Source organism: Festucalex cinctus, chromosome 1 (assembly GCF_051991245.1).
Source record: "Festucalex cinctus isolate MCC-2025b chromosome 1, RoL_Fcin_1.0, whole genome shotgun sequence".
NCBI lineage: Eukaryota > Metazoa > Chordata > Actinopteri > Syngnathiformes > Syngnathidae > Festucalex > Festucalex cinctus.
Window position 1 is genome coordinate 11,786,997 of NC_135411.1, and position 18,946 is coordinate 11,805,942.

Genomic DNA, 18,946 nt, shown 5'->3' on the forward strand with positions numbered 1-18,946 from the left:
CATAGCAACTGTCAACTTCATCACAATGAACTTAGCAAATTCATGCTAACTGCAAACCTCATCACAAGGAACATAGCAACTGCATGGCAACTGACATCATTACAAGGGACATAGCACCCGCATAGAAACTGACATCACCACTAGTGACATAGCAACTACACAGCAAGAGACATCATCATAAAATAGAATGACCCCATAACCCAAACCAAGAACAGTCACAAGGCGGCATGGCTTAGTAGTTGCGTAAAAAGGTTGTGGGTTTGATCCCTGGCTCTTGTGATACTCTCAAAGTGTTCTGGAGCAAGATACTGACCCTCCAGTTGCTCCTGATGCTGCGCCATCAACACTTAGGGACTTTTTTTTTTTTTTTTTTTTTTTTTAATCTTGCACCTGACAAATGCTCGAATATTAAAAGAAAAAAAAATTAAACTAATAAAAACTCCAACAATTAACAACTAATAAAAACAACCAAACCTGCTCTAAAAACGAATCCAAATGAAATAAAAACTCAAATGAAAATTCCCAAACGATTAAAACACTGGTAGATGGAGCATTGCATCAAAGTTGCGCAATCACGTCACAGATTCTCAGTGACAAACGGTGTGCACGGGGGCCCCTTCAGCAGCTACCGCGTTGCAGTCTCTCTTTACGATTTGACCCCGCCGCAACTGTAATTGGAGGCATCATCCTCTTTTTTTTCTGACAGGATTAAATATTTCGTCACCTCTCTAGCCAGCGCTAAACAAGGAAGCCGCCGTGAGCTTTGCAAATGACGACGCGAGCGAGGGCCCTCGTGATAAAGTGTCGGGTTAAAGAGTTCACGCTGTACACGCTGAGGCGCGCTTCATCATCCCCGCGCCAACCGCAGGGAACAATTGATCACCTGCGGCGCGTGCGCGCGCGCGCGGCCATCTGAGTGTACCTTCGCTCGCGTTGATTTGACTCAAATAGGTCGCAGGAGTCGTTCAGCTGTGCTGATTGATACGGATGCTTCAGTGGTGCGTCACAATATCACATGCTATACAACTGCCAACCACAACAGAAGATTCAACGTATGATCATTATTAGCAATGTATGAGGCTAAAGTTGAAATAAATTTGAGAATACTTTGTAATGTTCAGACTAACACAAACAAAAGGTCACCTTTACATAGGTCATTAAAGGTTAAAAATAACTTTCTGTTGTAAATTACATTGACTCCATACAGTGTTATCAAATGATCCTCAAATGATCAATTTTCAATCGCTGGTCAAAGACATTTTAAATTTAGCATTTCTCATCTTGTATCCTGGTGAAAATGTACAGTATGTATTTTAAGGGTCCTGAACATGATGCCCAAAACTTTACGCTGATCTGATTAAACTGGATCGTGATCGGCCGATGTTTTGCATTTTTATGCAAAATCAGTGATCGGCTGCAATGTCTTAATTTGACCGATCGAACAATGACAAAATAAGCCATTACATGTTATATTGAGTTTTTATCAGCATTTTTTTTGCAGATTTATTTATTTTTTCACATGCATTTCAATTGGCGTGAATTCTATGTGGATTTTTGCTCTTCGTGGGCTGGGCCGCGAATGGCGGCGGCCCACTGTTAGAGTATTTATAAGTTTTTAAAATAGATATATTGCTCCATCTTCTGATCGAATCAGTGATTGACAGATTTATTATGTATAAATTGTCCCATATTTACTCTTTTATTATTTACATAGAATTAATTGCAAAGCATTTATTCAACGTTGTGACATCTGTTTTTGAGCTGCTGCGGGAAAGTGGAACAAGACAGGAACTACATTCCAAGGCAGTAAACAAACTTCAAAGACTACAGACTGGAGAAGTTTTATGGTTGAGACACCTTGAGTAACAAAAGACATATGCAGTGGTGTAAATGATTGTTGTCATTGCTGCTATTTCCCCCACCTCCTTTAGAGCAACAAGTGACCATTTGCTTCGCCGAATCCCAATAAAAGAGGAGAAATGTGAGTATGTGTCAGAAGTGGGCCAGGAGTTTGTAAACTGCACACATGCTCTCTGTCCATTTCTCCTGATATACGAGTCAAAAAGGCCTTCTTTTCTCATCTTTGTGTCTGTGTTGTGTATTTTTAAAAAGTCATAGATGGTGTATAACCCTGACAGTGATCATTTTTTCGAGTGTTGTTCCGATACTGTTTTTTAGCCCTCGATACCGATACAGATACCCAGCTTTGCAGTATCGGCCGCTACCGATACCATACCGATACTTAAGGTTTTTTTTTTTTAGTGTTGTTCCGATACCGTTTTTTAGGTCCCGATACCGATATCGATACCCATCTTTACAGTATCGGTCGATACCGATACCATACCGATACAATTTTAGCCCTCGATACCGATATCGATACCCATCTTTACAGTATCGGTCGATACCGATACCATACCGATACTTACGTTTTTTTTTTTTCCTCAACATGAAAAAGCTGTCCTTGCCATCGGTTCAGAGCATTCAAGGGCCAATAGGATATCTGAGATCGGCATGCAGTGAACATGTCACCAGTGAATACCAGTGAATGTCGTGCACCAGCAAGACACAAGATGCTGCATCCAAAATCCTATATTAGCGTTGGAATTAATGGTATCGGCATGTTACTTGTGAGTAGTCACCGATACCGATACCACTGTTTTAATGCAGTATCGGCACCTCTACCGATACCAGTATCGGTATCGGAACAACACTAATTTTTTCCAAACTCCATCGCTGACCAGCAATCAGCCGAAAGAAATCCTGATTGTACAAAGCCTACCCAAAACTCAACCTGACCTGTAGTTTCACCGATCAACATCAAATCAGGTGAGCATGTTTACGATGGTAGGACGCGTAAGAGTTTCGAGGCCATTTTGCTTTGAAAAATCTATTTTGGCAAACTTCTTTGAGCTCTTAGGAAGGAATTCGCCAAATAATTCCCATAAAAAAACAGGCCTGCGAGAACCCGTCCATCGCTGCTCGCAGCTCGAATGTTGTTTGTTTTCATGTATTGCGACATTTGTGTGTTTGTGTCCTCAGCCTTGGGCCAGTCCAAGTGAGCCATCCTTACATTCATCCTGTGACACGGTGACAAGCCATCACAGGAATATGACAGCAGGGATTATTCTTGGAAAAAAATAAAAAAACAAGAGCAGACTATGACTATGTTTTCCTCGCCAAATCATCTCATGAAGTAAACAAAGTGCTGAAAAATGTTTCGAATAATTGTGTGCGAGTTTCCCGAATTGCACGTTTGCGCGTGCAGCTGCTGCAGATGCGAAGCAGCAGGTTGAGATTTGCACATGACACGAGTTCTTAACCCCGGGAGCCTCCTCGCCTTTGGCGCTCGCTACTTTGCCGCGGGAAAGGGAAAGCAGCCGTCCCTGTGCTGTATCATTAAATAACGCATGGAGCAGCCGCATCATCATATCACTCAGAGAGAGACACCTGCGGGAGCCTCATTTGTACTTTTTCAGGCTGTTTTTGCTGTCGGTGTGTGGAACAGAAAGTACAGATTCACTTCCTCGCACTCAGCTCTTTTGTTAGGAAGACTTGTATGTTGTATCAACGTGATATGAAATCATTCAACCTTTTAAAGTACTTGTTTTTCCTCTATGTTTTTGTTTTTCCCATTTTATTTCTGAATCATCACATTTTTACAATATCATATACATAAAGTATATTCCTCCTAAAAGTTTGTTATATAAAAATGTGTTTTACAACCTGTTTAAAAAAAATGCATTGTTGTATAAGTAAGTACATGTATAGCAAATCAAATTGCAATCTCAACAAGTCGAATCGAATCGTTCCACTTTCAAATCAAACCGTCCTTGAATCATTGATATATTAAGACAATGGATGGATGGATGTTGGAATAAAAAATATGCTTGGGGAAATATATTTTAAAATACCATACATGGATTTTTTTTTTAATATGTTGGGTAAAATCTATTAAAATATTTATTATTTAATAATACTAAAATATTTATTATATAAAATAATATAACGAAGGAACAAACATCACATACTTGTGATTCTTCATGCAATATTAACATTAAAAAAAATTAGGGAAAAGAAAATGTACTGTATATATATATATATATATATATATATATATATATATATATATATATATAAAATAAAATGTTTAAATAAAAGATATGCCGGAGAAAATATATATTTTAAGGGAAAATTTACTGTAAATATAAAAAAAAATGTTTTTAAATATGTTTGAAGAAAAAAATATGCTGGGTAAAATATATATTTTAAAAGACTTTGAAAAATTTGTATTGAAATATTTTAGGTAAAATCTATTAAAATATTTATTACATAAAGTAAGTACAAAGAATGAGCAAATAACACATACATAATACATACATAATATTCATGCAATATTAACATATTTTTAAGTAAAGGACTCTAAGGGAAAATTTACTGTGTATATGAAAAAAATAAAAAAAATACTTTTGAATAAAAAAATATGCCGGGGGAGTATATATTTTATACTTGGAATTTAAAAAAATATATATATGTTGGGTAATTTCGATTAAAATATTTATTATATAATAATATATTAAAATATTTCTTACATACAATAAGTCTGTTAAGGGGTTAACCGCTTACTCCTCACAAGGGTCATGGGGTGCTGGAGCCTATCCCAGCCGGATTCAGGCAGTAGGCGGGGTACACCTTGAACTGGTTGCCAGCCAATTTTAGAGTACACAGAGAAAAACAACCATCCACACTCACAAACACAACTAGGGACAATTCAGAGTGCTCAATTAACCTGCCAAGCATGTCTTTGGAATGTGGGAGGAGACCGGAGTACTCGGAGAAGACCCACGCGGGTACAGGGAGAACCGTGCCACAGTGCCGCCCTTATTCAAACATTTTTTACAGATATTTTGTTATATAATATAAATTTTCCTTTTTAATGCCTTTATTAAAATAAATAAATAAATAAATATTGCTTGACGATTCACATGCATTTGTATATATGTTGTTTGCTCGTTCTTGTCACTCAAGAAGAGAAAATGTCAACCGTTGCTCGCGTTTCCTCCCTCCCCCTCCCTGACGCTCGGCTGGTGAGCTGGATGGCCACTGCGGCCCCTCTGTACGTCTGACAGAGACCACTTTGTCCGCCGAGTCCTGCTCGTCTCGCGGCCGGGCCACTTTATCATGCGCGCGGCGTCCCGAGCGAGGTCAGCAAGCCGCCGACTGACAAAGAGTGCGCTCGCAGCTGTTGCCGACGTTTTGCGCCGTGGTCGCGCTACATGCTCGTTGCTGCAGAGAAGATGTTCAATGGGGAAATGGTACATGCATGAAAACGTGTTTGTGGTGTGACGGGACTGCGACACATACACACAGTGTAAACCTCCACGAGCAACCCTCTTCAAAACAAAATGTGCATATGAATAGATTTATTTGGTCTCAGCTGTTAACTCTTTGACCGCCAAATACGTGTAATAACGATTAGTAAAATCACGATATGTGTCGCCATAAACGTTAAATGACGTCAACGTCTAAGTGTCTAAGCAATGTCTAAGTGCAGCTCTGCCTGGTCAATGGGTTGTGGAATCCAAATTACTCACTAACTATGGCCAGGAGATGGCAGCATTGTATCTTTTTTCAATGGGTGTATGGAATTAAAATGAAACATGACAGAATCTGATGAAATCGAACTTTTTCAAGGATGACGTGAATGAACAAAGTTTTTGTCATATTAACTCATTCATTGCCAATGACGAATATAGACGTCAAAAATCCAAGCAAACAGCCAGTGCAAATTCTGACAAGAAATTTGAATTTAGTTTTAGTTATTCATTGTTTTCATTCATAGTTATTAATCATTGTTGTTATGAATAACAACGATGACAACAATTTCATTGCTAAGTGCTACCATCGTGCGTAGAACGGATTCCTGTTACCCTACAACACGGCCGTTGACGTTCTTGTGATCGGTCTTGGTCTTACTGAGACCACATACTGGGTCTAGGCCTCCAAAAGTCAATTTTAGTCGACTAAAATTGCTCTTTATTTTTGTTGACTAAAATTGGATTAAAACTAAAATACAATCAGGTGATTGAGTTATGACTAAGGCTTTAATTAAATTTAGTCAGAAGACTATAACTAAAACTAATTTTTTTTTTAAATTAAAATTTTAACTTTAAATTTTCTTTTTTTTTTTTTTTTTCAAAATTAACACTGGCTGTTTGCTTGAATTTTGACGTCTGTAGTTGTCATTGGCAGTGAATGAGTTAAATGTTGTTGTTTTTTGGATAACGTGGCAGTAAAAGATTTAATAAAAGTGGCCTGGCAGAGGGGTGGTCCCACGCAACCTGCGCCGACACCAATTAGCCCCCTTCTCCTCCCTGCCCAACTCATCTCATGGATTTCTCCTCCGCAGACCAATTATGCCGGATTGACTCGCCATCGAGCGGACGGAGGCTACGGGAGTCAGATTTATTTTTCATGTGGGCTGATAACAGGGGCGGCGGCGGCCTCTCCATCACCGGCTTGACTGGCGCTAATGCTAACCGGGGATGATTTAAAAGCGGCCGTAAACCAAACAGCTCGGAACAGTCGTCGGCGCAGCTCACGCCGTATCCCAAGGTGCGAGAAGATGATGATTTTTGTGCTTAGGCGCAGCTATTAGCGTGTGCCAAGCCTCCGGCAAAAGGACGTTATTGCTTATTTTAAGGGTGTGTCAAATCACTTTGCTGTAGTGCAGATAATCTGATGCTACAGGCAGGGGGAAGCACATTTGCAAATAAGAACAATAGTAAACGTTTTTAAAATATACCAAAGTAAAATATAACTCCATATTTTATTTTAATAAATAGAATTTAAACATGCATTTTTTTAAATCTGTTTCCTAATTGACAAAATAATCGTTAATTGCACCCGTAAATTAATGGCTTAAATGAGTACTCAATGAGTAAATTAGTTATCGATTAATTTTGAAACCACTGTATGTGCATAGTACAGTAAACAGAACATTTGAATCGGAAAGTCGGTTTTGATTTAAAACACGCGACTCCTTCGAATCAAACCAAATTGTTCAACTTTAACTCATTCACTCCCAGCCATTTTCGCAGAAGCAGTCCCGTTCGCTCCCGGCTGTTTTACTCGATTTTGACTGATTTTGCAAGGCCCACAGAATTTTGTGTTCAATTGCTATAAAAACATGGAACCTATCAAAAGAAAGATTAAAGTTTCTTCTTTCATCAGGAAAAAAAGTATGTTTCTATCTGTTTCCGTTTTGCAGCAATTAGCATGAGAAGAGAGCTAAGTTTCATCAGTTTTCACAAATCTATTTAAAATTGTAAGTAATTTAGCTTTTTTTCTAGATGGCCCTGGTTAATCTCCTTTGCTCTGCTGCCACCTGCTGGCCGTTTGTGTAATAACTACCATTTCTGCAACCGTTCTTTGCAGTTGAGAGGCTGCATCAAAGCCTTCTGTATGCTCGAGCATAAAAAAAACAAACAAACAAACAAAAAACATAAGTACGTCTTTGGGACACTTAGAACATTAAAAGAAAAACGTATAAATACGTCTTTGGGACATTTAGAGCATTAAAAAAAACATATTTATGCGTTATTGGGAGTAAATGAGTTAAAATAGATCAAGATACATATCAAACCGTCTTTTACTCAGGGTTTTTGCATGTATCAGTACATCTAATTTAATACTTTTTAATGCCGTTTCTAAAGCAACTGAAAACAAATTTAATGCCCACCTCTTACTATATAATCTCAGTCCATTTCACGTTTACCATTTCACTGTATAAACACATTTGCGCACGCACACACATTTATATATACTGTATCGATTTCAGTCTATTAAAAATTTTAACCATAATTAATCTCATGATTTCCACAGTTAACTCACGATTAATCACTAATTGCTTATTTTACATATGATCTAAATGTACAATAAAATACATTTCTAGTTTTTCATACTCTTGGTAATTAACAAAAGTTGACCATTAGTTTAGTTTACCTAATCCATATAAGTATGGTTGTAACGTGATTCATTGATAAAGTACTTTATAAAACGATTTGAAGTAAAAAAAAACAACAAAAAAAACAACAATTACAAATGGCAATAATTAATGTAAAGAATAGAAATTATACTATACATTTAAAAGGAGTGTAAAACATTGAGACAATTTGTTTTGAAGTGTTATTTTCTGCCACTCAGTGGCATTAGCATTTCATGTTGCACATCGGTGACAAACAGTACATTTTTCTTTTTAAATTAGTTGATTAATTGGAAAATGAAGGAATTAATGGACCCCGGCTAATTTTTTTCATTGTAAATTACAGCTAGTCCGCAGTGTCCACAAATACATAAAATCAATGCTTCTGGACATCATTATTCTTATTAATTTTTTTAAAATGATTTTTTAAGGCCATTTAAGGCCATATTGGCGTCTTTTTGTTTTTTTCTTTTTAATAAAAATGCCAATCTTAACTCTGTTGTAATGTTTTAAAGCATGTTTTTATTGAACAATGTTTCAATTTTTGAGACTTTACAAAATGTGAAAGATTTTATTTTTTTTTTTAAATCTTAGACAATTGACATCCTTTTAAATTTCAAACAAATCGTTCAGAGAGGTTCCAAGCTCATCAGTAGGTCTTAAACAGTTAAATGGCAACATAACCCGTGTGCAGTATCGTGACCCGTTTTGGGCTTTTTGATGGTTCTGACCAAGTCATTTTTTTTCAAAATAAGATGCTGCCTATGGGTTAAGCAAGTAAATACCATAGCTCTCTATAGTTTTCTCCAGTAATTTCTTTTTGCCCAAAATTTAAAAATACCTCAAATCTTAAACGTTCACATTTCTTTGTTTTAAAAAGGTCAAACAAAAACAAATGGTTCAGTAGCATCTCTTATACAGTTCACTGAAAAGCTAAATAAATAGCTCTTTGCGATTGAAATGGCTTTAGTTTTACCTTATATCGGCTGGCAGATTTTAAAAAAAGGCCGATTCCGGTTATTTGTCAAAATGCCCAATATCGGCGCCGATAACATGAGCTGTACCATATAGAATTCTAGGGGTGTTAAAAAAAAAATCGATTCGGCAATATATCGCGATACTACAGCACGCGATTCTCGAATCGATTCAATAGGCAGCCGAATCGATTTTTTAACATCCATTTTTGATGGAAAAATATTCAACAAAACGTCTAACTTTCACGCCTTAAGCATGGAAGAATGTTATATTAATGGAACATTAAGCCTTAATACTTTATTTCAAAGCTGTTCAAACATGAAAAATGTTACAACCTGTTTGTTAAATGCAGTGGCTCACAGTTATAAAACTGAAGTTTCAGATCAATAAATAATACATTTTCATACAAATCTTACAGTGTTTATGTATAAGTTTACTGGATGTTATTTTCTAAATTTGAGTTAAAAAAATCGCAATAATCGACTTGTAAATTCATATCGGGATTAATCGGTATTGAATCGAATCGTGACCTATGAATCGTGATACGGATCGAATCGTCAGGTACGAGGCAATTCACACCCCTATGGAATTCAAATCGAACCGCATTGTTCCACTTTAAAATGAACTGTCCTTGAATCGTGTATCGAGATACCTATCAATTTGCCTTTTTATTGAAGAGATGCAAAACCCTAATATATATACATACACACACCTTGGGATTTTTGGGATTTCTACTCTTCAGGAAAGTAAATCTAAAGGAGGTTTAGAGGCACCAAACTTTATGTACTATTATATAGCTAATCAACTACAATATCTTGTGCTATGGACACAACCCAACAGAGATACTAACTGTTGGTTGGAATTGGAGCAGAAGGATTGTAATAATCTCAGACTGTCAGATTTACTCTTTATTACAAAATCAATAAGACGACATAATTGTTTTAAAAACCCAATGATAGCCGCCACCCTGACTGCCTGGTGGAAGGCATTAGAAATTACAAACTCCCAATTGGCGCCCTGTGGGCTCTCTCCCATTTGGCATAACCCCGACTTTCAACTTAATAATCAGTCGTTCCATTTAAGCCTATGGGAGCAGAAAGGAATTACACACCTTCATCATCTTTTCTCAGATAATAAGTTTATATCGTATACAAACTTGGTCCAGAAATATGAAATAAAAAAGGGAAATTTCTTACATTATCTGCAAGTTAAAAATATGGTTAAGAAACAAATCCCAACACTTCAGGATACGCTCCAACTGCCTGTCTTAGCTAAAGATATTATAAAGCTTTCTCCAACAACAATAAAGAAAATATCAAAAATATATAAGTTATTTTTATACACAAATAAAACGTATTTACCGACTTTAAAATGGGAAAAAGACTTGTCTATAGTTCCGGAACCAGACTTTTGGACCCAAATCTGTGAAAATGTATTTAAAATGACCAAACAGACAAATTTGCAACTTATCCAATATAAGATACTTCATAGAACATATATTACACAATATATGATGAAAAAAATGGGACTCTCTGACTCCGACATTTGTCTCCAGTGCTCACAAAACACTGCCGATACTTATCTTCATGCTTTATGGTCATGTACTCCAGTGCTGCATTTCTGGACTAAAATCTTGGAAAAGCTCGCTGATATATTAAACTGTAGGCTTCCTTTATCTCCAAGATTGTGTTTACTAGGTGACTTAACAATAACTGAGCTACCATGTAAACAATCTCAATCTATACTTATAGCCCTTACTATTGCTAAAAAAATAATCCTTGTCAATTGGAAAAATAAACAATCTCTAAATATCGACCACTGGTTAAACTTACTAATAAAATATATCTCAATGGAAAAAATCTCTGCCTTAAATAAAAATCAAGTATCAAGATTTAAACAAATATGGTCTATGTACATAGAATATTTTAATCTCAATTTGGCAACTTAATCCTGCCAAGATTCTGCCTGTTAACGAGAGCCACCACATCGTTACAACTTCTGTTTTCGCTGCTTCTGTATTTGGTATTTTGTATCTGATTGTTTTTATTTTTATATAGTCAGGAACCTAGTTGCTGCTAGTGGGCTCGAGCACACCACACTATACGACACTATACTCACTAACTCCTTAAGAGTTATTTCTAGTGGGCACTAAGCATCAACACTTGGTGATTAAAAAAAAATAAATAAAAATAAATAAATAAATAAAATAAAATAAATAAAATAAACTGTCCTTGAATCGTGTATCGAGATACGTATCAATTTGCCTTTTTATTGAAGAGATGCAAAACCCTAATATATATACATACACACACCTTGGGATTTTTGGGAGTCTGTTATAGAAAAAAAACAAACATTTTAAAATAATTGTGTAGGAGAAATCTACAATACAGTAAGTATACCGCCTGGCATGACTCTTTTGTGCCAGAGCACACGGCACGCTCCGGTGCAGATTATCTGTCGCTACGGGGAACAAGAAAGCATCTCATTTGCAAAAGCACACTTCATATTTGAAACCTCTCCGCTGGCTGGAGGCAAAGGTGACGCCGGCAGAAGAGTTCGTATTTAGTGGCGGCAAAGATAAGCGGAGGCATCTCGAATCATTTATTGCCGCGCCAGCTTGTAAACATTTATTTTGATGCGAGGTGGGTGGATTCTGCCCCCCCCCCCCCCCCCCCCGTCGGAGGGGGCAAACGTTACAGCGACATTATTGACAGACAGTCGTCTTAATCCTCTTACGGGAACACTGTCCCCTCTGGTGAGAAATGTTCCCGGAGATTAACGGCCCAATCTGAGCGCTACATATTTTATTTACATATATGATAGCAATTAGCTTCTCGGGCGGATAATCTCCGCTACGACTTGAATTCGGGGGCGCCGCGGCGGACGCTTGACGGACAGTCATGGCGGCGTTATCGTGTCATCTTCCAGCGGACTTCCTGCAAAACATCTCGAAGCGCCCGCGGGCGCGATCAGCTTACCAAACCAAATCAGCAAGTCACGTGACCAAATCAAATATGCTTCTGCTGCCGTTATAAACCTCTCCAAAAAAGTGAGCAAATCCCTCGCGCTCATCTTCCTCCACCAGGGCTTGAAAAAGTGATTTCCTAAAGTGTTCCATTTCCAATTGAATTAAACGTCATCTGAATTAAAGACCTTCTACAAATAACATGCAAGGTCTTCTGTGTCAATGAGGTGATTTTCCGTTATTGGTTGAACTCAAGGACACATGCAGTCTTTCACAATTTCTAGGCATCTTAACTCATTTACTCCCAAAAACGTATAAATACGTTCTTATTTTAAATATTACCATGCTCACAAAGACGTAATTATACGTTTTGGCTTTGATGCAACCTCTGAACTGAAGAGAATGCTTGAAGCAATGGTAGTTATTACAAAAACGGCCAGCAGATGGCAGCAGAGTATAAGAGCGCAAAAAGCTATTTTCCTCACTATTTTAAACAGATGTGTGAATAATGATGAAACTTAGCAATATTCTAATGCTAATTGATGCAAAATGGAAACAGCTAGAAATGCACTTTTTTTTCCTGATGAAAGAAGAGACTTTAATCTTTCTTTTGGTAGGTTCCATGTTTTAAAACAATAGGACACAATATGCTATGGGCCTTGCAAAATCAGTCAAAATCCAGTAAAACGGTGAAAATGTCCTGGGAGTGAATGAGTTAAAATACCTGCGACGAAAAGGATATAAAGGATATAAAATGACAGCACACATCCATATCTTGTTTTTCTTTTTTCCTTGCTTTATACTATAAATTATCTAAATATTTTGTTTCCAAAATTATTTACAATTACTGTAATATTTTCAAATATTTCATACGTGTGCTAATTAATATAAAAGTGGTTGTGTTCATTGATAATTTAATTCATAAAGTTACAGTTAACAGTAACAGTTAAAAGGAGTATGAAACCGAGTCATATATTTGTGTTAAGGTAATTTTATGCCACTAGGTGCCATCAGTGTTTCATGTTTGACATTTTTCTTTTCATTCAGAGCAGTTAGTATTTGAATTTGGAACATGAAGTAACTTATTTTGTACATTGTAAATTACAACTAGTCAGCAGTCCCCACAAATACATATATATTTTTTGTATCACAAATTGTATTATAGTGACTCTTTTGCACAACGTTGTATATAAAATAAAGCTTGATATTATTACATTTAAAAAAAAAATTATTTACATCCTTCATATTAGAAAAATCCACTTAATGACTTTTAATGCTTTTTAATGACTCAATGAAACCCTGTATATAGGTCTTTTATTAACATTATCTGCCATTTTTTGTATTATTATTTATTCAATTTGTAATTTTGTGTATCAAATCTACTCAGTCAACGGTATCAGTATCTAAGTGTTGAGTACTTGTAATGGTATAAAAAATGAATTGAACAACTCTAATAAATACATAAATATCTGGAGATTAGATTTAGATTACAACAAAAAGAGCTCAACATTAAATTTGTTTTTTTTCTCTTTATATTTTGTAAAATTCTAAAGTGTATTTTTTTTAAAATAATTTAAAAATAAATACAACAATAAAATAATGTCCAGTGCATTTGAAAGAAACCACCGTGCTCAAGAAATAACAACCTATCAGAGACAGAAGGTGTGACCGACAAAGTATCAATCATTCGCACCCCCGATGTGAAGTGAGGCTAAAAACTGACCCCATTTTAATATGTGCGAGTGTAGTTAATATTGTGCTAAAAAAAAAATATGCTTAGCGCAGCATCACATGACAAAGATTGACGGTTTGGAATACAGAAAGAGAGAAAACAGTAAGCAGAAGTTAGCATCTCTAAAGAATTGTTTTTGTTTTTTTTGGGTGCTGGCGGTAAACAAAAGCAGCAGCCTGCTGTGCTAATTAATGGAGGCTGTGATTCACCACGCGCTTCGTCATCATTTGAGCTTTGTAATTGGCCCGCTGACGAGACGAGACGCCAGGCGGAGCCGGCCGGGTCCCCCCGGACGCTACCTGCGAAGCCATTAAAAAGCCATCTTTTCCTGCTGCAAAAGGCACGCCGCGCTAAACACTCAAATTGCTACGACTCTTGCCGAAACGCCGCTTTGAGTCTCTCGAGTTTTGTTGCGTGCCCGAGAGGGGGGGCTCTGCTGGGGAACCTGGTCCCCCCACAAAGTCTGGCACTTTTGCTTAATGAGAGCTCTTGAGCAAACTGCCCAGACCTAAAAACCTAAAAAGTCCGATTCATTATATTTTTAACGAGAGGTTAAAAGTCTTTTGAAAAACGGTTAACTATGCGTTAACATACAGACGACTACATACAGATTAATGGCGTCTATTTACAAAGATGACGAAGCAGGTAAGTTGTGCCTCCGGCAAACCAAAACGATGACCATGCGTATCTCCCGCCACAAAGGCGCTAACAATGCAAACGCTCCAACAAAAACGGGTTCAAACGAGTTCCTCGGCCGCCTGGAAGCCCGCTGAGGTTCAGGGTGAGACGCCCCGATAACATAAAATGGAGCCAGCTGTGGTTTCTCATCTTCAAAGGCAGAACGTTGGACGCCCAGAAGAGCGTCGTCATAACTAGCGATGTCACGATAAGGGCAATATCGTGATATTGTGATATTAAAACTGCCACAATATCGTCGCCGTCATGTTCACAATATTTAAAAGGAACAAATCTGTTAAAAAAAAAGTCAGGTTGATTCCCATTTGTGCAGTTCTAGCACCCTCTGGTGGCTAGTTTTTTAGTGCAATTTAATTTTCATTAGGGATGTTTTGGCCCTTTTATGTTTAAAATCTACTCTACTTGTCAGATGAAGGGGAACCTAATACCTCTATGAAGCAAGTCAATATGTGGAGGAACTCAATGTGTGTGTGCATTAACAACATAACTTTAATAATAATAATAATAATAATAATAATAATTAGGGGTGTCAGGCGATTAAATTTTTTAATCGTAATTAATCGCATGACTTCCATAGTTAACTCATGATTAATCACAAATTTTATACCTGTTTTAAATGTACAATAAAATATTTTTTTTCATACTCTTGTTAAAATAAAAGTGGGGGCAAAAATGTTAAACTAATACAAATATGGCTGCATCTTGTAGTCATTAATACAGTAATTTCGTAATAATTCATAAAATTGAGTTAAAATTAAAAAGATGTGCTGTAAAAAAAAAAGACAAATGAGCTATCTAATCTTTAAAATTTGTGAAATTCTGCACATTTTTTAAATTGTAAAATATAACTTGACCCCAGTCTCCACAAATACATGCATATTATTTATTTATTTTTTTTTCTAGATTTTGACGTGGACGTGGCTGCTATGTTGCATTTGGAATTCCCCCAGTACAGGCTTTCCAAATAAGTAAAATTAATTGCGCGTTAAAAAAATGAGTGGCGTTAAAAGAACTTTAAATTAACTCAAAATTAACGCACTAATTTTGACACCCCTAATAATAATAATAATAATAATAACATTGATGTTATGTACAAAAGCACAATATTGTGTTTTTTTTTTAGTATGAGCTCATTTTTAAAAACAATTTTTTTTACAATATTGTGACCTTTTTGCCAACCTCCCCACAATATCGTGATAATTATCGTATCGTGAGCTTCATATCGTGATAATATCGTATTGTGACGTTCGTTACATCCATAGTGCAGACACCAACATCCGGGGAAAAATTTATGTGGCTTCGGTGTGGAGCCGCTACGGTGGAAAAGCGCCGTTTGACTGCCAAGGCTTACCTGACTGGAGCGCCTCTGCTCTGGGCGGGCTTCAGCAGGACAGTCACCGTGCTGTCGGTCTGGTTCAGCGACGTCTCGTGGTCGTACGCCGGCATGGACGGAGCTGAGGCGGGCAAGTCAAGAAATGAAATAATTTTTAATAACGGAATGACGGTTAAACAATACAATTGAATAACTCAACAACTCAAGAACTGGCTGTCTCCACGGCAGCGAGACGTTAATTTGTTACGTGTGCTGAAGGGTTTTCTCGGTTTAAACTATGCCCCTCGAACCTTGTTTCTTTCCCCTTCATCCGTCCTCGCCGTTTCTTTCCGCAATCTAGATCAGGAGTGTCCAAACTTTTTCATTTGAGGGCCACATACAGAAAATGAGAAGGATGCAAGGGCCACATAATGTTATGAAGAGAAATTGTGTTTAGTCCTAAAAATTGTACAAATAATTTACTTGTGCTTTTGCATATTTAGAAAAATGCTACAGTCTTTGCTACAAACCAATTTATTTGTAATATGGCAGTAGGGTTATTATAGTTTTGGAATTTTTCATTTTAGTTAGTTTTTATTAGTTTTCCGGGTGGTTCTGTTCGATTCTTAAAAAAATTTTTAGTTTTAGTTTAGTTTGTTAGCGTCAGTATTAGTATTAGGTTTTTTTTTTTTTTTTAAATGTGTATTACTTGTGCGCAATATTTGAAAAAAAACAAAACAATGGGAGCAACGTCATCTTTTGGTGCGTTTCTATTGGCTGCTGCTAGATGACGTCACTTCTGTGTGACATACTTTCAAACGTCATTATTCCGGTTTATATCAAAATAAATCTACTAAAAATCACATTTAAAATCATCCCCAAAGGCTCATGCATTAAATTAATTATGTTTACATGTTTACTATCATTTTAGTTAGTTTTAGTTAGTTTTGTAAACATAAAATGTAGTTTTAGTTAGTTTTCATTTTTTAAAAGCATTTTTGTTTTTATTTTATTTCGGTAACAATATTGTTTTTTGAATTTTAGTTTGAATTTTTTCACAAGTTTTAGTTAATTAAAAATAACCTTTAATGGCACCTGTTTTTCGTTACCCTCCCTTTTTACTTTGACCATCACCACACATTTTTGTTTTGTTTATTTTATTTGAACTGAACAATTCTGAGCTCTCGGTAAAAAAATAAAAAATAAAAAATCACGTTTAAAATCATCCCCAAAGGCTCATGCATTAAATTAATTACCAAAGACTAAAATGAATGACATGTTTACTATAATTTTAGTTAGTTTTAGTTAGTTTTGTAAACAAAATGTTGATTCAGTTAGTTTTCGTTTTTTAAAAGCATTTTCGTTTTTATTTTATTTCGGTAACAATATTGTTTTTTGAATTTTAGTTTGAATTTTTTCACAACTTTTAGTTAATTAAAATAACCTTTAATGGCACCTGTTTTTCGTTACCCTCCCTTCTTACTTTGACCATCACCAAACATTTTTGTTTTGTTTATTTTATTTGAACTGAGTCAAATGGCATTTTTAGCATATGTTGCGGGCCACTGAAAAATGGACGGCGGGCCGCAAATGGCCCCCGGGCCGCAGTTTGGACACCACTGATCTAGATCTCCGGGCACCCTTGTTGCGAATCGACTGGCTTTTCTTTTTGTCTTCATCTGTTGGTCGTTAACTTTCACGTTTTTTGGGTTGGTTGTGCCTGTTAAGTCACAATGTAATTGCTCTGTACTTCTGTGCACGTGTGATGATAATAAAGCTCCATTCCATTCCAACTGAATCAGAGATTAACGGCAACATGGTTCATATTATCACGTGAGCATAAGGCAGGAGGAAAATAATCGTTAAAACAGCATATAATTGCATATTCCGTTGAAATGACCTGAATAAGCGCTTTCGCTATGACTTATTCAACAGACCCGCAGACACCGACCTGAAATCTTGGTGGTGAACTGTGTGGCCACGGCGGGGCCGTAGCCCTTGGCCGTGCTGGCGCGCAGGGTGAAGGAATACGTGGAGCCCGGGTGGAGGCCCGCGAAGGCGTGGGCGGTCTCGTTGCCCGCCTTGGCCACTTTGCCGCTCTGGTTGGAGAGGTCCAGCTCGGGGTCAAAGGAGCTCACTGCCTTGTAGGAGATCTATGGAGGAGATGAATATTCAGTGGAGAGAATGTGCGCTGCTGCTGCTGCTGCTGCTCCTCCAGCGTTTGTGTTTGAAAACATCGCCGATCATTTAGTCTGTTCTCGTCAAGCTCCAGTAGGATTTCTTAAAAAAAAAAAAAAAAAGAAGCTCTACTGCATATCTAATTCTCAACTGCATTGATTATAGTTGGTTTGCTGCATACAAGGCTGCTGACTCTTCTTGCAACTTTTTACATTCATTTAGATAGAAGACCACTTATTGCACTCTAAAAATGATTGGTGAAAAATAACCCAATGTAGGGGGAAAAAAAAAAAAAAGTACTGATCCACAAATTACTACTTTGTAGGTCATTTTGTGTAAAATTACCCTCTTTTTTTTTTTCAATTTTGGGGGTTGTTTTATACAAAAGAACCCGGAAAGTTGGGCCGAGTTTAACGGTCTTTTTTTTTTTTTTTTTTTTTTTAAATAATACCCAAATTGGATTATTTTTGACAACTGTTTTTAGAGTGAAGCCACACTCTTAAAATCATTTGGGTAAAAGCTAACCCAATATGGCTAAAAAAATAAAAAATAAAATAAAATAAACTAGTATTGCGAGTGGGGGTTGCTTTTTGTATATAACCCCATTTGGGTAGTATTGTACAAAATAACACATTTTTTTGCATTGTTTATTGGATTTGCCTCAATTTTTTGGGATTGAAAATATAACACAAAAAGTTGCATTTTCGACTCAACTAACCCAATATGGGCCAAAAAGAGACTGACCCAACTTTTTGAGTTATTCACGTCACTAGTATTGTTATTGGGGGTTGTTTTGTATACAACAACGGAATTTTCTGGGGTATTTTTGTTCAAAACAACCCAACTTTTTGGGGTGTCCTATGCTTATTCATTTTGAATTCATTGTTTTGGGGTTGAATGCATAACCCAAAAACTTGGGTCAGTCCCATGTTGACCCTTATTGGATTAGTTTAGACCAGTGGTGTCCAAACTACGGCCCGGGGGCCATTTGCGGCCCGCCGTCCATTTTTCAGTGGCCCGTGGCATATGCTGAAAATGGCATTTGACTCAGTTCAAATAAAATAAACAAAACAAAAATGATTGGTGATGGTCAAAGTAAAAAGGGAG

The 18,946-nt window shown here is 36.7% G+C and overlaps 1 protein-coding gene across 6 annotated transcripts in view; it reads right to left on the reverse strand.

The window, feature by feature from the left end:
- Positions 1 to 18,946, reverse strand: part of LOC144015910 (receptor-type tyrosine-protein phosphatase mu) — a 267,193-nt gene that overhangs the window by 92,141 nt on the left and 156,106 nt on the right. For all 6 annotated transcript variants that reach the window (XM_077516393.1, XM_077516421.1, XM_077516411.1 and 3 more), the window contains exons 10-11: positions 17,613 to 17,814; positions 15,701 to 15,803 (exon numbers count right to left, since the gene is read on the reverse strand). In XM_077516393.1, the coding sequence (XP_077372519.1) occupies positions 15,701 to 15,803; positions 17,613 to 17,814 (305 nt within the window). The remainder of the gene's footprint in view (positions 1 to 15,700; positions 15,804 to 17,612; positions 17,815 to 18,946) is intronic.